General features: G+C 34.4%; 2 protein-coding genes across 3 annotated transcripts in view; one reads left to right on the forward strand and one right to left on the reverse strand.

Moving 5' to 3' along the window:
• Window positions 1-7,215, reverse strand: part of LOC137405364 (mannosyl-oligosaccharide 1,2-alpha-mannosidase IA-like) — a 52,713-nt gene extending 45,498 nt beyond the window's left edge. The window contains exons 1-3 of one of the 2 annotated variants that reach the window (XM_068091597.1): window positions 7,174-7,215; window positions 3,206-3,357; window positions 568-994 (exon numbers count right to left, since the gene is read on the reverse strand). In XM_068091597.1, coding sequence (XP_067947698.1) covers window positions 568-994; window positions 3,206-3,339 — 561 coding nt within the window. In that variant the 5' untranslated portion in view covers window positions 3,340-3,357; window positions 7,174-7,215. Of the gene's footprint in view, window positions 1-567; window positions 995-3,205; window positions 3,358-3,774; window positions 3,892-7,173 lie in introns of those variants that run through there. The other variant, XM_068091598.1, reaches the window with a different exon arrangement.
• A 145-nt stretch (window positions 7,216-7,360) lies between these two features.
• On the forward strand, window positions 7,361-21,275 carry LOC137405366 (pre-mRNA-splicing factor syf2-like). The gene is made up of 7 exons (XM_068091599.1): window positions 7,361-7,407; window positions 8,805-8,903; window positions 9,836-9,977; window positions 15,009-15,110; window positions 15,705-15,795; window positions 19,875-19,976; window positions 20,935-21,275. The coding sequence occupies exons 2-7, from the start codon at window positions 8,805-8,807 to the stop codon at window positions 21,098-21,100; spliced, it is 702 nt and encodes a 233-aa protein (XP_067947700.1). The 5' UTR covers window positions 7,361-7,407; the 3' UTR covers window positions 21,101-21,275.
• Window positions 21,276-22,304: the final 1,029 nt, after the last annotated feature.

Below are 22,304 nucleotides of genomic sequence, written 5' to 3' on the forward strand. Positions count from 1 at the left end.
TATCAGACTCATAGAAATACTCATTTGTCTATCCATAACAGATATACACTCTATCAGACCCATAGAAATACTCATTTGTCTATTCATAACAGATATACACTCTATCAGACTCATAGAAATACTCATTTGTCTATCCATAACAGATATACACTCTATCAGACTCATAGAAATACTCATTTGTCTATCCATAACAGATATACACTCTATCAAACTCGGTTTACTTATGTTCATTGTTTCTTCAACTACTTATAAAAATATACATAAAAAACTATTTACAATATTTGATTTCTGTTGTTTTCATTGAGTTCTACAAACTTGGAGCTTCAATACTACATTGAAGCTCAAAAGGAATTGTGCCCTGATAAGTGTTTCACAGTCAGTAGAAAGTTGTTAACGCAGAGTGTAGCCTCAGGGGTCTTGCTTGTATATACAAGGTTAGGCTTCAAAATGTTAACAGTGTAAAGCTTTAATATCGCAAAAAAACTATCAAAGCGGGAAACTCTTCAAGGAATGCTGGTTAAATTGAGATGAACACTCTGTTAGTCGAATAAAAGATATCGTGATTACCGAATTCAGGCTATGCAAGATTTTAAACTCCGATGTAACGTCGTCATGTTGATCTTCTGCTCTCTCCTCCCCTAGTGATCGGCCATCTTGCCCTTGCTCTGTCTGCTGTTCTTTACTCTCAATGTTTTCTTTTAGACCCGTGTTAACTTTACCTTCCGAATCACCACCTTGAGCTCTTAAAAGTGGTGGACCATTAGCATTTTTTATAATGCCAGCTGACTTCTCAAGAAATGAAGAGTGTAGCGGAACACTCCGATTGCTGACAGCCCCACCTGAAAGAGACGTGCCCACCTTCGGTCTCAGTGGTTGTTCGTGATGAGGTAATGAACTAGCTGCAGGAGAGTGAGACTTTTTTAGATTTCCTTGTGATAACCCAGAATCTTTTCGTTGTGTGGATTTGCTATCGGCTTTTCTTGCTTCTGTTAGCCTGAGAACAAAGCCAAGAACATTACGCACTCACAGCTAATTGACTGGATATCTGGTTGACTTGGCCACTTTGACCAAGCATTATTAATAAAGATACTTTAACAAGATTGCAAAAAAATTTAAATGGTTTGAACTACTGAAAGCTAATATTATTATAGCAAAAAAATAGTATGATTCAGACAAGAGTATTACAGTAATCCCTCGCTACTTGGCGGCTTTAGTATTCCGCAAGGTAAAAAATAATCATTAAAAAAATTAAAACTTAGCAAAAATGCATAAAAATACAATATATGAAATACATAAATCTGTCTCATACTCTGAATCAGTGAGATCCCCCACAAGCATCATTGTGTTGGCAGCCATCGCAGTTCGCTATTTTCCTGTTACGTTTTGTGAAATGTAAATGTGTTATGCGCTTGTGACACACATTACCGTCTTTCCTAAATGCCCACTACACCTAAAATTGTCCATTGAATCTATTTAACAGAGAAAAATATTTACGATTAATGAAAAGTGACCTTATTAGATGTGAGCTTATTAGTTTCTATTTAGCGGGTTTTAACTTATTGAGGGAAGAGAAGGTCCAGATTAACCATAACAAGTGAGGGTTTACTGTCTTTATATATATCTCAAAGTCTGGCGTCGCTCGGTCTGTCCAGCTATAGCTATTAAAATCTAGGAAGAAAAGATCTGCTTCATGCTGGATTTGATTTTGGAAACTCCCATTCAACAGGCGATAATCTAACCAATTAAGCTATGCGAGATGCAATGGCTTCATTAGGCGATATGAGTAGCTATCTCTGTTAAACAGTGTATTACGCAACGTCACTAAAGCTTGCTCTCATGGATCTTATTAGTAAGTTTAGCAATACGGATAGTAGCTTACTCAAATTAATCCTCAGCAACGTGCCAGGCTAATGGCAAGTGGCGGACAACTACATTACCTGTCACTGTTTATAAGCTGTTTTTAATACCCGTGCAACGCTAGCATTTGGCTAATTTTGCAATATAACAATTTTGCACTTCCCTAAACCGAAACCTTTTTATGATCTGTAGTCATACTTGGAGCTGGTTTATTGCTATCCAAGCAAACTAACAAGTTTCAACTAAATGAGGACAACAAATGCAGTGAACTTAATTTTACATTCAGCTACGAAGGAAGTTTATCCAGCAATTTATTTGTTATTCATGAATTATCTGTTCCCACTAATATGTAGATCTCACATAAGCTGGCAAATTCATTACTCCGTGTCCATAAAAATGACAATTCTTGCAAAACTAGTGCTTCTCCTTCGACTTCTCAACATAAAATATCTTAAACCTTTTCTTAAACTTTAAAAGCATTCTCAATCCATAATTCTAATAGATATGCTGCATCATGGCGCCAGCTCTAGAATTGTCAGCTCTTTACATTAGTAGAAGTCGATTGATCGGTGTTAAGGTCTTATCTCTGACCAGGAAGTTTCAAATGATTTCTGGTTCATACTATTTAGAGGAATCACCAATATCTCAGCCCTCAAGCCTATGGATGGTCAAAAAGGTCTATTTTTCTATTTTAAATTAAGGAGTTGTCTTTTTACGTAGAGTGCAAGTGAATCAAAAGAACAACTTCTTACACACTCTTCATGCATCAACCTTACCGAGAGATAAACTCAAACAAACAAGCACTTAACGGCATGCCTTGCCTCTATATTTACTGCTTTGCCTTTATACTTATTTATTTTCCTCTATATTTTACTTTATATTTACTATATTTACTTATATTTGCTCTAAGTTACTGGATAAAATTGGAGATTATTCACTCTCTATAAATGTTACACTGAATCTAGGTAAAGTTTGATTTTGCAATTATCCTTTTAAGATGGCAGTTTTGCAAATCTACGATAACAAAATAATCTAAAGTCTTTTAAATATACAATAAAGTAAAGTCAGATCTCTGTGCTTCGTAGTGGAGCAGCCACAAAACCCCTAGTAAAATAACTAATCAAGCACCCCTTGTATGTTTTACAAATAAGTCACCTAAACAGTTTATTATCATTATGCGCAATACCATTGTACTATAACTACGTCACCCTAGATCAGTAAATGCATTCAACAAAGAAATAATGCTTAAAACGGCTGCCAATCTTTAGGATACCCAGTAAACAGGGTTTCCTGTATTTTTTCAAGATTTACAAAATCTATAGTAAGTTGTATAAAATAATCAACATACCTAGATAGATATTCTTGAGACGGTTTGTACTTGAGTTGGCTGTTGTACTTATAATATTGGAGAAGAGAGATTAAAAATATAGTAATGACTGCGGCAACTGTCACCTTTCTTACTATTGGGCTCCGGAGGATCATGATCACTGTATGCTACAACTATATCACAAGCAGGAAGTAGAGTCGTACGTAAACGAGAGAGAGAGTAGTGCACAAGTGGAGCTATATATTAACATGCAAGCAATATGTAGAATAGTATATAGGAAATGACATGAAGTGGCAGATAAGCTTGAATGAAAAGAAGTAGAATATTATTATTATTATTTGCCTAGATCTAAACTAGATTTAAACTTTACACGAATCCTGAAAAAGCGCTGATATCAATGTCTGCAGGTTTTCATTGAATGGGAATTCAAGTTTAAGTTAACAAAAACTTGTTTCAAATTAACTGGTTGGTTGGGAATTGTTTCACCAAAGTTAATATTCATTTGCGTCACCATTCAGTGCTGCCTAAATTTTGTTCACGTTTTCCATTTTAACCGCCTTACAAACAGTTAGTGCAGCAAATGTACTTACAATTCAATGTCAGTATAGGCGCTATGTGACAAATAAGTCGCTCAGACTAGTCCAAACGTGCCTTTGTAACGCATATACTTCAACCAAAATAGTTGCTTTCAACATAATGTTTCGACCATTCCTCGAGTATGTCAACCAAGACTGGTCACCTCACACTAGGGGCCTGACAGACAAGTGTGAGATCGTTTAAAGGAGGGGGTTCAGGTAGTTGTGTAAACAAGATCCCATGGATAGTGTCCCTCATGCCAGACCCGCCACGGCATATTGAACCCACATTTTAGAAAAGATCAATATATATATATACATTTTAGAGTAGATTAATAAATATACACATTTTAGAATAAATCAATATATATACACATTTTATAATAGATCAATATACATGTATATACCCATTTTATAATAGAATGGCATTAAACATTACACGCAGAGAGATTGCTACTACTTTTAACCTGTACCACAATTTTAATTACTCATTTAAAGCAGTGTCAATTCATGTCCATGTAATGCCTTTGAGCATATTGGACAGATTTGAATATATATATATATATATACATATATATATATATATATATATATAAATTGCCGGAAGAAAGTCTGAAACACTTGGATTTCAACAATCAAAATTGGTGGTATTTTTTTTGTGCTTCCTAAAATCAGTTACATTTGTCAATAAGTGTCACATGCGGATTCAATAGAATGCTTATAATAGTTGTACCAACCTATTGATGCTGCATTATGATGAGACTAATATAATGGGATTAATGGAAGCTATTGTTTAAGCGTAGTTTAGTTAATCCAAAGAAGCAAAATCAGGCTATAATTCAATCAGCTGTAAAAGCCATTTGAAGCAAGGTAGAGCAATTCTGTAAAATGTTGCAGCAAGTTCATCAGTGTCAACAGTAAGTGACAGGATTTGAGACATGTCAAGCACTGTGTTATGGTATAATTTGATGTGAAGTTGCGCTTGTCATCAGTCATGTCACAGGCAAAATGGGCACCAATTCATGAACACAAGCAAGGAGTGATTGTTCATCTTCGCCAAAAGGGCAAATCTGTCATCGAGATCACAAGGGAAGTAGGTGTAGGCCGGACTGGAGTTTATTCAGTAGTGAGGAGGTACCAGGAGACTGGTAGATTCAAGGCCAGGTCTAGGAGAGCGACTACGAGAATTATCTGTTCATGCTGACTGCACCCTAGTTAGAATTTCGCTCACCAACAGACATTTAAATAGTCCAGAACTCAACAAGGAGTGGAAGGAAAGCACTCAACTGATGTGCATCTTAGGACAACCAGAAAAAGGATGCTAGAGAATGGGTGGCAAGGATGACGAGCGCGCAAAAAACCAATGCTTACGGAAGCCCATGAGAAGCAAAGATTGCATGGGCCAGGGAGCACCAGTTTTGGTCCTACGCACAGTGGAGAATAGTTCTTTTCTCGGAAGAGTCGACCTTCACAACCTACAATCACTTTGGTAACTCTTGTCAGAAGACGGCCTGTAGAGGAATTCAAACGAGAATGCCTACAACTGATGGCAAAGCACCCACCTCCGTAATGGTGCGGGACTGCATGACTGCAGACGATGTTGGGCAGCTTGAAGTTTGCCAAGGAATGATGAACAGAACAAAGTACATAAAAATGCTAGAGAGAATTATGCTACGGAGTGCTAGAGACCTGTTCTCAGATCAGCAACGATGGTTCTTTTAGGATGAGAATGCTCCATGCCACTGAGCAAAGATTGTAAAAGATTGGTATGCGACAAACAAAGTTGAGCAGCTAGTCTGGTCAGCTCAGAGGTCCGATCTTAACCCAATTGAGAACCTTTGGCAACAAATTAATGAGCATCTAGTCAAAGACAAGCCAAGCACAAAAAACTCAACTCATAGAGGGAATCATCAAAGCCAGGAACCACCTGGTGTGACCTGGTGATCAAGGCAAAAAAGAAGTTCCATCAGATACTAACACTCTAAACAACCTAAACGACCCTTTCTATTGCCACCAAAACCACCAAACCATACAAGAGTTGTTGTTCACAAACTCTAAGATTAGCAACTTTGGTGTAGCCTACTATTCAGTTTACGCCTTTTATCTACCCTATGCAAATATTTTAGCCTAGAGTTTGTTGCCTTAAGTTTTTTGGGTGATAGTGTGTGATAGAAGAATGCAAACAGTACATATATCAGTAGAAGACCTATAAAATTCTGGTTCTGATGATACATAGTTTTGACAACTTAAAGACAATAATGAAGCCACAATTCTAACTTGAAAGTGAAAATCCCACAATTTTTCTGTGTGTCAGACTTTTATCCAGCACTGTATGCCATTTGCCAAGGACATTCAACTGAATAGAACCATGACCAGGCCTGCCAACTCTCACGCATTGGGCGTGAGAAACACATGATTGTCCCATGCCTCACGCGTCTTACGCCCGTCGGTGTCACGCAATTGCCCCTTTTATATATCTCATTATAAATGTATACAGGTTCAGTGAGTTATGAGTAATCATATACTTACTACTAATAAACAACTATGTATAAACATATTTGTGGCATTCTCATCCATCAAAAACCTCCACCTCCACGACATGTGGTTTCCATATGTAGTTACTGTGATATTATCGGCTCGCTACAACTCCGGTTTGACCGGAGGTAAGGAGAAAAGCACAAGACCGAGAGAGGAAGATCTTTTAGTGACTCGCTTATGGCTGGAAGCTCAGTAAGTGAGGACGTGTTTGTTTTGTCTCCTGATAAGTAACGACTTGTTAAAGAACCCACTGAACTAGAGTAGCTTTAGTTCACAGTTACGGTATATCATTTTTCGCTGTGGTGTTTTATATGCTATGAAAATTTACCCCACTTATCACATCCTAGCGTTTTCATTGTCCCCAAAATAGACTGTCACTCCTTGCCCCACTCCAGGGTTGGCCCGCCTGACCATGACCGGCAGATCCACCACCTCATTAACAGTCGAAAATTTGCTAGATAGTTTATTGAGTTACTAACATATTATATTAACTATGTGAAGGATAAACACCAAAAAGAGTGACAATATACAAAATATTTTTGCATACTTGTTGCGCGTTATATTAGTCAACTGTTGGCCTGTTCACAATGTGAGTCCGTTAGAACCAAAGATTGTCAGTGATTCTGAATTATTTTACATTTGCTGAAATCTAAGCATAGTTTTAACAATACTGTGCAAAATATTAAGATTGTTTCACGCTAACAAGGCGTAAGAAACTTGCCACTATTTTGTATATATATAGCCTATATATACAGCTTCAGGGATTACGCAAAAATTATAACCAAATAGACTATTTTCTCCAAGTTCGCTAAACCTAATAAATGAATGTGGGGTGTCTTTTAAGTTTTATTAAACAAGTATCTTAAATAAACATACATTATGTATAATCAAACCGATGTACAATAGCAAACAATTCGTTTCGTACTGTTTTTTAAGGGAAGCCCTAGGCAAACGTAAAAACTAGAATATCTGTTCTTTGGCGATTGTTGGCATCAAACGTGATTTTTTTAGGACGTCTCCGTGAGGGCACGTACTAATTAAGTAACAACGCTAAGCTATAAGATCAAGGTCATCTTGACGGATGTCCCATTTGTTCCAGCACCTAACAAGGTTTGTTTTTATTTGTCATAATATATATACGCGTAAATTAGTCACAACCACCGGTTTATCTTTTTATGACTGTTGAAATCTGTCTTGTTTTAATAAAAAAATAACTGCTATCGTTGACTCTAATCCATATTTAGGAGTTGAGCTGAGTAGTAAATTAAAATGGGAAAAACACATAGATAAAATTACATCAAAAATTAACAGACTAGTAGGAATGTTACATAGAGTTCTTAAAACAGCTGACACTAAGACAAGATTAGTGGCATACAAGATTCTGATACGATCAGGCCTTGAATATGCTTGCCAGGTGTGGGACCCACATTTAAAAAAGATATCAAGAAGATTGAGAAAATTCAAAATAAATGTCTAAAATTTGTTTACCGCATAAGATCACCAGTAAGCTTTTCACAATTAAGGGAAAGCACTAACATAAAATCATTACAAGAACGTTGAAAAGATGCCCGAACAAAACTATATTGCAAAGTGTTGAGTTCTGGTGTCATTCAAAACACTTTTACTCATCCCAATAACCTGCACGATACAAGACAAAATTGGGAATTGTACATGCCATCTATAAAATCAGGGCAATATTTTTACTCCTTTTGGCCAAAAACAACTAGGGATCTTCGAGGGGATGTCGAGTGTGCAGATGTTTAGTTTCTTTGATTTAATCGGAGAGATTAGTACATGTAGGCCTATGTATATATGTCAATAAATAAATATATAATAAAGAACAAATAAAAAAATACATAAAAGTAAAAAAGAAACAAAAAAGGTTCTTGATACTGAGTTTTCACATCTTTTTGCCTTTAGAGGCTCTCAGTGAGAACAATCTGATCTGATCTATCACACGGTGATAATGCCATAAAAACTAGTATCGAGTCCAAAGTTATCAAGTGTAGCCGTATTTTATCTTCTTCCACGGGTATTCTTCAATTCACTGTGGAAAGATATGAGGACCATGTTATGTTTATGGCACGCCTCGAAAAGTTTTCAATCATACTAGATTTGTCTTTATTGATAGGCCAGGTTTCAGTGTTATTAAAAAGGTGTTGGTGGGGCATACATTTAATGCTCTGATTTTGATGTTTATGAATAGTCTCTGATCCTTTGTGATACGTTTTATCCAGTCCATAGCTCTGCTTGCTAAACCTTTTATATTTCTTATCCATTCTATGGTGTTTAGCGTATTTGCTTTTTTATATGAAACTAATGCCCAACCTTTTTACTTCAAATTTGCTTTATTGGTTATTAGTGATTTCTTACTGTAAAGTATCTTAATTTTTTATGGCACCTTTCTTCTTTTTTATGGAATTATCTTATTCTTCCTATGAAGATAGTTTGATAGTCGTTATTTATTTTCATGTTACTTTTTTTCAACTTCAGTTGGATATTTTTAGATGGCTACTGCTGGAACTTCAGCTAGTTCTTCTGCGCTGACAGCAGAAGAAAAGAAGAATGAAAGGCTTCAAAGGCTGCGAGAGTTGCAGCTAAAACGTGTGAGTTTGTGAATCCCAAATTTACTATATCTACATGTATATACATCTTATCACATATTCAACTCCAAAATTATTATATTCTTCTTTCAATCATGACTCATTTGAACTGAATATTGTTTAAGCGAGGCATTTTGGTGAAACTCATCAAACCAAATATCCCAATATACTGTATCAAAAATGTGAGCACTTACTGATTTACTCTCGTTGCATTATTGTGTTAAGGCTGGTTTACACTACGTTGTCGTTAATCTCACAATATTTCAGTGATCGTTTGTGATGACAATTTGTACAATATCAGCGTACAATATCAGCGTACAATATTAGCGTACAATATCCTGAACCCATCAGCGTTTACATCTGTGAATAGTCTCCAGGCGTAGCATTCTCGTTATACAAAGCAGTTGTAGAAACTATTCTAGTCCCGCAATAACTGTCATGAGATAACATATAGATCAAGCACTCCGGGACAACCAATCATCATCGCCGAGGTGGTGCACATTGTACAGGCTATCGTGGATGCTCGATGAACTATACATCTGTTGATGATCACGTCTTGCTCTATTTCACTCAAGTTTTCAGGTTGTAGGTTTTTTGACCATAACATGGCATTGAGTTCTTTAACTGTATTAAGCAAAATTCAGATGAAGTAAGACAATGTTCATTTGACAAGGCATGTAAGGGTGCTGTTTGTACCAATTGTGTAAACAATGTTAATAATTAGTCAATACTCCCTAATAACTTCCTTTTTAGACTTTTGTTTGGTAGCTATTTTGCTCTATTGTTATTCTTTGGTATGCCAGAAGTATTCTTACAACTGGAGCATTTGACACGCTGTCACAATTGCTCCTCACACAAAGAAATGATCTATATAGCTATGGTAACTGCGAGAAGTAAATTCTTTTTTGCTCAATCAAATAGCTGAACATTTGCAGAATGAAGCGAGAAAGCTAAATCATGGAGAAGTCGTGGAGGAAGACAAAAGAAACAAGGAACCCGCTAACATAGAGGCAAAAAGAAAAAGGTTGGACTGGGAAGAACAGGAGGCTAAAAAGAAGAAAGAGTGCAAAGAGAAAGGTTAATCATTATTATAAGTCAACGGCCAAAATTGTGTTCACACAATATTTGTGTTCAGTATATATAACATATGTATGTTAACGATATAATATATATTATGTAATATATCTGTTATGTATATTTGATATATGTATATTATTTAATATATGCAATATGTTATCTATTTATAAAATATATATATTGTATACTTAGTATACATATATACTCATGCTACAGACAATACATGATATATATTCCTCAAAGTTTGTGTGTATGTATGTGCATCTCACTATAGCTATTAAAATCTTGGAAGTAATATTTTTCGCGTTCTGGTGGATTTGAATTCACGGATACTCCTACCGCAAAATTAAAAATCTAGACGCTCTACCGCTGAGCCATAGAAGACGTAATGATCTACGTCGTTATCATATACCCTATACCAGTATGCGCACGCTAATTATTTTAGCACTGCGCCCATGTGTTACGATCCCCTTGTTAAAAAATATTTTGCGACCCAAGTATATGCAACACGATGTTTCTTCGTCTTTTTTTCGTTAGGGCAAAGTTGTTCCACCCCTCGATATCAACAATAATTTATCTCGAACTTAGACTTTGGTGATTTGTGGACTGATTAAATATGTTATTAAAAGATGCACCTCGCTGAACTCGCCATGGCAAGTTATCGGTATCCGTTTTCCAGTATATCCTGTATCCGTTATAATAAAAACGATTCGCAAACGGATAAATGTTAAAATTTTTGTTAAAGGTTTGAAGTTTAGTAAAATTCATACTAAAACTTAGCTTTAAGTATGTGTTTAGTAAACTCATTGGTAAATTCATTTAAGTTAGATTCAGCCTTTATGTTACACGTCTGTCTTGAAGGTAAGAACTCTACATGTAGTCATTGTAATGTTATCCTGCAGATCATAACCACAAAATGCACTAAAATCATTGTAGGTACCTATAGTTACTAAGGTTAACATAGTATTTGGGTACTATTTTTAATGATGATGATTTTGATCAGGAGGTGATTGCATTAGATAATGACAATGGGTTTCTGTACTACCCTATGTACGTCTATAGCCTACGATATTTTCACATGCGAAAATTGGCATGCCAACACTGAAACGAACTGAAATCATATAATTGTATGCCAAATAATTGTTGATTGTAATCATAGCGGAATAAACTATATTTAGCCATTACTCTTTGAAGGTTTCACATTTACATTTAAACACCTTTACATTTTTATTTTTCCTTTTTATTTATTTCAACGAAACACTTAATTCAAATTATGAAATTTTAAACTTACAGTTGTTTGAAAACCTTTACAGTTGTTTTATTTTTAATTTAGTTGTTCTGCGCAAAACCATTTCCTCATGATATGAAGTTTGAAAGTTATAGTTGTTTGAAAAATTTTTAAAACCTTTACAGTTATTTTTATTTTCTTTCTAACAACATGGAAACACTCGTTAACAAACGGAGAAGCATTTTACGCTTCATAAATTCTAAAGTTACAAAAAGGGAGGAACCATCTGGTTCAAGAAACTAAGAACCATCTGGATCAAGAAATTTGCTAGGGAGATAACCCATTTAGCCGAGTTACTTTAAATTGTTTTGCAGGAGGATTCTCCTTTAAAGATGTCAAGTAAACAGGCTATTGCTGTTTATATTTTCTTTTTCCTGCGATTTTTGATGTAAATGATCTGTTGCATTTTTTGCTGTTTCATTATCAATTTCCGCAATTTTCAGTATTGTATCTTAACCTTTAATGTTTTTGATGTTTTAAGAGCCAAACATACGAAATGTTTACTTTTGTTTTTTTCCATCATCATAAATAGAAACCCTTTATTAAAATTAAACACGATCTTTAACTATTCGTTTTTATTTATAGTATGCAGTATACAGTACAGTTTATAGTGTAAAATGTTGAAAAAATACTTTACCGAAGTTGTTTTCTCACCTTTGAACGAATTAAAATTTACATAATTTTATTCCAATGGGAAAAATTGTTTCGGATCTCGAACAACTCAGTTTTTAAAGAACCTTCTGGAACGGATTATGTTCAAAAACCGAGGTTCCACTGTACCTTATTAAAAAATATACGTCGCTGAAAGTTGTGAAATTTTAAATTTATAGAAGTTTGAAAAGCTTTACAGTTGTTTTTATTTTCTCTCTTAATTTATTTTAACTACACAAAACATTTATCTCATGATATGTAGTTTTGAAGTTAGCATGGCAAATGTTGTTATACATGTATGTTAAATACAAATCAGTTTTCGGTCCAAGGACTTTTTTATTACCCGGGCAACGCCGGGTAGCACAGCTAGTAAATGTATATATGTAATATATACATTTATATATATACACTAGTTGTGCTACCCGGCATTGCTCGGGTAATAAAGAAGTCTTTGGACAGAAAATTGATTTGTATTTAACATGTAACAACATTTGCCATTTTAACTTTCAAACTACATTTGAGATAAATGTTTTGTGTAGTTAAAATAAATGAAGAGAGAAAATAAAAACAACTGTAAAAGTTTTTAAACTTTGTCAAACAACTGTAACTTTCAAACTTCATATCATGAGGAAAAGGTTTTGTGCAGGGCAACTAAATTAAAAATAAATAAAACAATTGTGAAGGTTTTCAAACAACTAAGTTTAAAATTTCATTACTTGAAAGAAGTGTTTCGTTGAAATAAATTAGAAGGAAAAATAAAATTGTAAAGGTGTCTAAATGTAAATGTGAACTCATTAGAGAGTAAAATATAATATATATAGTTAAATATAGTCTCTTTCACTACAATTACAATCAAAGGTTATTTGATATACAATTATATGATTTCAGTCCGTTTCAGTGTCGGCATGTGAAAATTTGTGCATGTTGTTCGTCAGTCTGTGATGCTCAGAGTTATACTCTCCTTTCTCTAGCCTTTGCTAAGTGATGGTTTCTTTGCTGTTCAGTTTCCAAGGCTTTAGCAGCGGCTTTCCTCAGCCTGTCTTTTCTAAGTCTTTCTTCTTTTTCCTCTGAGGAATCATTGCAGATTCTTTTCTTTGGAGGCATTAGACAATGTGGAACTTCTGAGAATACATGTATTTAACAGATTAATAAAAAAATTTGACAGAATATGGTAGTATTTTGTGGTTGAAATTTTATTAGAACAATGTCTGCCAAAAATGGTTAAATGAAAAATTAATATTAATAATAAAAATTGTAAAGTAACTAAGTAATAATAGCAGTGTTGGAAAATAAATAATGTTTAAACTTCAAACACGATGTTTACAAAAATGCAAGTTGAAATAATAACGATAATGTAACAAACTTTAAAAACTTATATTATAAACTTCAAAAGTTATAAGAAGTTTATAAATGTAATAAGAGAATGTAAATCTATATATATATATTTCTTAAAGTATGTGAATGTATGTAAATATAAGAGAGCGAGGAATAACTGATGCTTGTAATCTTACACGATTAATCTTACAGATAATCTTACAGTAATCTTACAAATGTTTGTTGTACAATGTGAAATTAATTACGAATTACTAATTGGTAAGGTTTAGAAGGAAAGATGTGTAAGCTAATACACAAAGCAAGCACCGATAGGAACTTTTGTCAACAAACACGTGTTTAACGAACACATTATTCGTTTGTTGAGGAAATTGCGCTCGTTATTATACTATACGTTATTATACTATATCACTATTAAAATGAGCGTTAAATAACAAGTTGAAAAATATTCATACAAACAAAGATGTTTTAATTTGAACTAAAAGAAATAACGTAAAAAGATTTTTTAAACGAACAAAATCTTTGTTCGTATTTAATGATTGTGGAGCGCAAGATACCAAATCAGAATCAAAAAATTATAATGTAGCTGGGAAAATGTCTTCTGAGCAGCTGGAATAAATTAGTAGCAAACTAAATGTAGATGTAAAATAAATAGCAAGTATGTAAAGTATGAAATGTCAATGCAACGTATATATTTGGTAACATATATAATCAGTACAAAAATCGCTAAATTATAAGTTTGAGATAAATTATTAGCTTTAACGAAAAAAAACGAAGCAGCATCGCGGTTGCATATACTTAGAGGTCTCAAAATATCGTAGGAATACCATAGGGATATCGTAATTCGTGGACGCAGGCTAAACTAATTAGCACGCGCATGGTGTATGTGGTATATGAAAACATATCTGATTATTATGCCGTTCTAGCTCAGTGGCAGAGCTTCTGGATAAGAAATTTATCAACACATTAATCTTGAGTTCAAACCCATCAACATGTGAAATTTTAATATCAAGATTTTAATAACTGCAGACCGACGACAAACATACGACATACTTGGAGAAAGGTATATATAGATTTGAGAATTGTATATATAGATATGTGTATATATATATATATACTGTATATGTATTTATACTGTATATGTATTTATATAATACATCTTCTAGATGGACCTCTTCATCTAGAAGATGTCTATTATACAATTCTGAGAATTGTATATATAGATATGTGTATATATAGATATGTGTATATATATATATATATATATATATACTGTATATATATATACTGTATATATATATACTGTATATATATATACTGTATATATATACTGTATATATATACTGTATATATATACTGTATATATATATACTGTATATATATATACTGTATATATATATACTGTATATATATATATATACTGTATATGTATTTATATATCTTCTAGATGGACCTCTTCATCTCTTATGGCTTATTGTTCACTAGTTGGTAGGCACCCCTCTATACAATTAAAGAGACCTTGCAGCCATTGGTCTCTAATCTGTTTGACTCTTCAAACAGTTAAGAGCAGTTTGGGATTCCAAGTAGAAGTATCTACTAAGGGGGCAGTTTTGGGAAGTCTAAACAAATGTTTCAAGAAAAGACAACTTCTTCTTAATTTTTTAAGTCTTGATATCCAATGTTCAAAGCAATATTTCTGAACACTACGCTTTAAATCTTAAGTAAGTTTACGCTCCTTTCTCATGTTTGCTTTATACCAGGGCTGGACTATGACAGGATGAAGCTACTCGAGGTGCAGGCAGATGAAGCAGAGCGAACCCGTAACAGAAAGAAAAAAGCTAATCCACTCACTGGCTTTTCTAGTAAGTTATGTTTCATGATGTGGAATTGTTTAGAGAATGCTGTGTTAAAGTTGTTGAGATTTAAGTGTGCAAATTTATGTTCAGGTTTATGTATCTAAGACTATTTACCTTCTAGTATATATATCCAAGGTCTTTACCTTCTGGTATATGTATCCAAGGCTCTTTACCTTCTGGTATATGTATCTAAGACTATTTACCTTCTGGTATATGTATCCAAGGCTATTGCTTGTAAAATAAATTGGAGCTGTAATCTAGAGCGTAGTTGTTGCTGGTCATTTGCATAAAAATACACTATTTTGTACTTCTCAATGAACAAAGTTTATCAAAATGATTGTAATGTGTATCTTGATCACTCTGTTACAGGTACTGTAAGATAAAGCTCAACTGTAAAATACCGTATGCATTTTCATGAGCAGACCACTTCAGTTTTGCCATATTGGATGTGTCAATCTCACAGGCTTTGTAAAAACAATACTCAATATAGAAACACTTGCTAAGCAGCTGTTGTAAAGAGACAGCGGTGATTATAGTTGCATGTTATAGTTATATTCATAATTACTTTATGAGTATTGTCACAGAATGCTTTGGTTTTAGCATATGAAGATATGACAGCACGACAGAACACACGACTCACAAAGTTGATAAAGCCTGACATGAAGGAGTACGCAGAGAAGAAGGAGAAAATGTAAGCGTTCATCTTTAACCCTTTCACTACGAAATCTTGTGCTCGGTTTTATGGAATTAGTTTAGGCCAAAATGTTTTTGATGACATACACTCTGTATTTTGCTGTGAAAGCTAGAGTATCTGTCATAGAGCTTTAGTCTAAATCCATCTTAAACAAGAAATAAAAAAGTTTGGAAACTGCCATAGTATGTTGTGAATTCTGAGTAAAGAGAAGGCTAACTGGTTCATTGTCTTTTACAAAATGATAACCTAACATCCTTTATTTATTGTGGCAAAATTTTGGGTGGATCTGTTTTTGGACAATGTTCATGTTTTTGGACAATAAACGACATCTGAACATTGCTTTTGTATAAGTACTAAGGCAAGTCATTATAATAAAGGCTTTCCGTAGTGAAAGAGTTAAAAAGTGTGAAATGTAAAACATGTATAATGCAATTTATAATTACCTCTGTACAATGCATTATTATCATGTCATTTTCTGTTTTCTGGGCTTTTGAAGAACTTTGTAGAAGATAGCAAAATCCTAATCATGAAAACAAAGTTTTATGAGTGAGTTGTCTATCCTCGTAATTAGTTTCACATCCCTAAGAAGTTTAAGTCAATCAAAGCAATATTGTATCGCTATTACAATGGTGCGAAATCCTGCGATGTTTAAAATTACTTTTTTTTTGTTTTTTTTAACACTGGTTTTCATTTTGTTTTTAATCCAACTTATTTAAATATCCCAAAAAGCTCCATCCAAAATCCCTTGTTTCTAGCACTAAAATATAAAAACAGCTCAATTGTTTTGCTCTATGCACTTATATGAAGTATAAGTCACCAATTACAATGCATAATCAACAGCATTTCAACAGTACATTGCACTAAGGTCAGGTCAAGGGAGGCAACTCCATAATTACTTTGGCATAAATCCACACATGAAGAAGATAACACTGGACAAAGCTGTTGAAATTCTTATGTCACCTTTAAGGGTAGTCGTCCTGTATACCAAGTACCATAAATCCTCATGTAGAAGCCACACCTGTTAACCAAAAGTTCACCAAAAGCTGCCTACCCTAGGACACTTATGTATTCGCGTCATCTAACTTTCGCATTTTCGCGGTGTCATCCTCTTGCGAAAATTTCATGAGTGAAACTAAGCTATCATAACGAATGAGCGTAAACGCAAAATTAAATAGCTTTGTTCATTGATATCCACAATAAAATCTTTATATTAGAAATGCAGGCAATTTTCTTCTGTGGTTGGGCTCAATGGGAAATTTCTGGTAAACTCATTATAGCTAATACACCGACTGAGCAGCATGGCAAAGCAAATTAAGATGACCGAATTTGTAACTGATGAGGATGAAAGTCTGGTAGGTGAAGTCATAAAATTGAAGAATAATTATTGTAATGATGAATTTTATTGCCAACCAAAAAAAATATCAACCCTCACCAGGTCCAACCACATTATACAGTTTTGGTTGTGAACAGACACATTAAAGACAGTGCTGCTACTTTAATTATCTGTATAATTACGAAAATCTAAATATTGATTAGCTATAATGTCATCAACAGCTAATTACCTGTTTTATGACTCGCGCGGGTAGTTAATGAACTCACAGAAAAATGTCCGTTTTTAGATTAGAAATTCTCAAACAAAAGTTTGAAATTGCTTCGTTGTTTTACGCTGATTTTATAGAGAAATCTTCGGACAACACAGTCAATTTTATAAAACTCTTAAACACCGTGGGTTATGTGGTCAACGAATAATAAAATCAGGTTACCACGCTGAGAAAGTCCAAAAATGCGTTTATGGCAGTGGCCCCTAGAAAATGCATAAATGCGTTTATGGCAGCGAAAGGGTTATAAAGTTTTGGTTGTGAAGTTGGTTGTTACCTATCTATTTTCTTCTTCTTGGGATTCGATTGTGAAAGTCACGGCGGGAGGGACCTAGACGTCGTTGATAGTCCAAGAAACAAATGGCAGCAAGTGATCAAATTGAATTATCGATTTCACCCACACATTTCAACCTGCGGTTTACAAATACGAACTAGTCCCAAATTGAATTTTTTTTTTATTAGCAAACTGGACCTGAGGAATGTAATCTGTTTTTTCCACTGCATTTATTTTCACATCACTATATTTTCGCACTCAGAAGAGCCGCGAAATTAAGTTGCAGCGAAATTTTACTCTGTGTGCTACTCACGAAACTAAATATTAGCGAAATAAAAGTGTCCAAGGGTATACATGGTTGTGGCTTATGCACGAGGATTTACAGTACATTAGAATCTAGGTTTGCATGGTCAAATTTATATCATCACTAGTCGAATTCACTAGCCGACATAACCACTCATATCGCATAATGAATCTATCAATCTCGCGAAGCTCAATGGGTTGGCATATCGTCTGGGGAATCGGAGGTTCTGAGATCAAATCTTCTGCGATACAGATTCTTCATTCCAATATTGTAATAGCTATAGCTGGAACATATATAGACCTACTGAATTACGCACAGATACGCACACAGAATTTGAGATTTATATCGTTATCATTATATATATAGATAAAGGTAAAAGGTGGACACGCCAATTAGCTGGACACGCCAATTGACAGAAAACACTCAAAACTTTGAGAAATACATATACAGTCAAACATGGATAACTCGAACTTCACGGGACCGAGCAAAAGTGTTCGAATTATCAAAGCGTTCAAGTTATCAGAGCACTGTCACAAGTCCATGTATTTACTTATTTATTAGTAGATACATGTACATATGCAAACTATAATATGAATCAAAAGCACAAATGGCTTGTTTCAAATTAAATGCTTCTAATGTAAAGTTTAAAACGTTTTTATCAAAAAGTATAGAGATTTTTCTATCACTTGAGAGTGGTTTGTTGTTTGAGGTGATGTTATTGCCAGGAAGTTTTTTAGATTGACATTGGCAAAACTTGATCGTTGTTGAAATGCTCAAAAGAAAAGACATCTTTTTCTTTTGAGCGTTTTATCCACGATCAATTTTGCCGATTTTTCTTGAAGTTTATGCAAAGATTACCTTACTTTACCTGGGATTCGTTAAGAGCAACACTCCGAGGCAGTTCAATTAGAAGTTTTACGAGGTTTTACGGTACGTTGTATATCACTCACGCTTTTTGAATGGATACTTATTGAATGTACACACGTATTCTGTGTTTAGGTCAAACGATGGATAGTTTTTTAGCTAAGACAACGTATACATTTAATTACAACAATTTTTAAGACATTTTAAACATTCAACATTCCGACGTTGATTCAACACGGAATCAACGTCGGACAACTATTCATCACGGGCTAGCCGGGTCACGCACTCAAGGATTTTTGCCACGCACATACAGAACAAAAACAACATGCTGTTTTTGTTTTTTATGTGCGTGGCGAAAATCCTTGCGCGCGTGACCCGGCTAACCCGTGCTATTCATCGTATAGCAGTATAAATCAAATTTCACCAAACCTTTAGAAAAGTCGTTGACAAAAATATTTTGCCGATGGTGGTAATAACGACGCTTATGAATTACGAAAAGATGAGGTTTACCTCTATGGCTTTGAATAAAGTGATTTTCTAAAGCGATAACAACCGCTTCGGTAGCCGTTGGGCAAAAAACAGTTCGAATTAACAGTGTTGAGTTCGAGTTATCTATAGCAATTTATCATTACGTGGGAACGAACCAAAGAAACCGTTCGAATTAACCATGTGTTCGAGCTATCCGTGGGCGAGTTATCCATGTTTGACTGTATATATAGATATGGATATGCTTATCATTAGTTAATGTATATAAATGATGTCTTATGATTTGCAGAGCTCTTGTGTTTTTATAAGAAATACAATAAATTATTATTGACCAAATTATTCGTGAGGGGAAATAAATAACAAAATCATCTAAAGAGTCTTAAACTGTACAATAAAGTAAAATTATTATCCTGTCTTTGTAGTGGAGCAGTCACAAAAACCCCTAGTAAAATAATTATTCGAACATTCCCTGTACGTTTAACAACCTCATTAGAGAGTACTTGCTGAGCTGTACAATGCTGTACATTCTGAGTTTCTGTCCACTTCGTAGGGGCGATGCGTTTTACGCAGACGTGGACACCCTCGGACTGGAGGAGATGCATAAGGACACTGAAGAAGGCATCGATAAGATGTGTGATGACCTTGAAAAACAGTAAGTAGAATACCTCATGAATGGGCCTATAGATCGGCCATATTATATAAGAGATGTCAAGGCTGTAATTTGAGAGGATGTGACAAGAGCAGGAGTTCTTATAAGGGAATCTGTATAAACTCATAATTTAAAGCTCTGTCTTGTATGTACAGGCAGGTACACTACAGGTACAGACACTATATCACTAACTTTCTGTAAACTGGGGAAGCATTAGAGTAGCACAACTCCTTTAGAGTAGCACAACTCCTTTAGAGTAGCACAACTCCTTTAGAGTAGCACAACTCCTTTTGAACTGAGTATCATTCTCAAGCTTAAAACTTGTAGAAAACTATTTTTAAAAAACAAGACCAGTAGAGTGAACAGTTCTTATTCTGTCAAAAAAGTGATATTTCAGAGGTAACTGAGGAAACATAATGATTGTAATACACTGAGTCTGATGGAGTCTGTATATTTGTTTTGAATAGAAAAACAAATTCTCCTAGTGTAAAGCTCTTATTGATGTGGAGAGAAACTTTCCAGCTTTGTCTATTGTGGTCTTACATTACCAAGAATTTCAATCAATCTGTCATTAGAAATTAATGTCTTATCAGCAGCTATTTTGTATCTTTCGGTCAGTTAAAAATCCCCTCAGTATTTCGGTTATATTTCAATAGTTAATAGTTTACTCGACTTGAGACGTCAGAATTATACTAAAAATATATTACGCGCAAAGCGACCAAATTTTCGTAATTCTGGCTAAACCGGAGGTATGAGAAAACAAAGTGAAACTGGGCAGCTGAGTTTTCTTGGGTGTAGAATCTGATGAGAAAACAACTCCCCGAATTATCCCATATATTATCCCTATATATTCCAGCTCTATTGACATAGAGCTGTACACTTGACATAGAGCTGTACACTTGACACACTGAACAGACTGTAACTTTATACCAATGAAATATTTCATGTTTTTGTGATTTAGAATTGAGAAACGAGCCAAGTACACGAGACGTCGCACTCATGATGATGATGCGGATATCGACTATATCAACACTAGGAATGCCAAATTTAACAAGAAGTTGGAGCGATTTTATGGAAAGTACACCACAGAGATCAAACAGAATCTTGAGAGAGGGACAGCCTTATAGGCTCAAATCTTGAGCTCTGTAAATTACTGCACTGTATTATATTTCTTTACAGCAATGATTTTGTATCATAGCTTTAAATATTATTTGTATATTATTTTGATGTGGAATAAAATACTAATTAATTGTTGTAAATGAAAAGTAAAAAAGGAAAGAAGAAATATATTTTAAAGAGAATATAAATTAAAAATGCTTTATCATCAACTGTAAGGTTTGTGAGGAAGTATTTATTCACTTTCTCTTTTCCTCAATCATTTTGGATAGAGAATTCCCCTCGGTATCTTGGCATACCGATGCCTGAGGATTTATCTATAACTTCTGATTGGTGTTAGCAATCATCAACAAAATGATGTTCAGTGTTATTTGCCAAAAGAAAATACGAAAAGACAAACCAGGAATTATCCAGTAAGTTGGACAAATCTGTTATAAAATTTAGCAATCTAATAGTATTGTGAAAAAGTTGTGATAGTGAATTGAAGGTTGTAGAAATGGTTTGTAACAGGATTTACATTTTAAAATCGGTTTTAGGCTAAATCTGTTCCGTGTGTCAACTTTTGGCTTACAGCTAAGTACCTGCCTAGTTATTTTATCTGTAATGTTAGGGTTGGGACTTGCCACCTCTCATGCATGGCATCAAAACTCTATGCGTCACTTGTGAAAAAGCTACATGTATAATATGATGAGCTCTGTTGCCCATATCCATACATCTACAGTATACTTTTAGTACGATGCATCATTAAGGGCATGAAAACATAAGGCATAGGGTAGTGGAATGAATTGCCAACAATGACAATGCAATTCTTAGCGTTCCACACATGACTGCGCGAAGACTAGTTACGGTAGCAACCAATTTTGTCCCATTTTTGTTTGACATACATGGATTATTATGAATTATTTGCTCTGCTTTCAAACCAAATAATTTATTGGATTATACTGTCATGTACCAAAACATCAGATGGTAAGTTAATCATATTCTCTTCCCCTTTTATCGCATAGCATTCTATTTACATGGGCTAGCAATTTAATGATCTAGCATTATAAATGTCTAGCACTATAATGGTCTAACAGTATAATGGGCTAGCTTTATAATGGTCTTGCATTATAATGGTCCCACGACCACACGAGCGGATGCGAAGTTTGGGAGTTTTTATGATAAATGCATGTGCATACAACTTACGAAAATTATTCATCAACAATGAGACGAACC

Source organism: Watersipora subatra, chromosome 9 (genome assembly GCF_963576615.1).
Source record: "Watersipora subatra chromosome 9, tzWatSuba1.1, whole genome shotgun sequence".
Taxonomy (NCBI): domain Eukaryota; kingdom Metazoa; phylum Bryozoa; class Gymnolaemata; order Cheilostomatida; family Watersiporidae; genus Watersipora; species Watersipora subatra.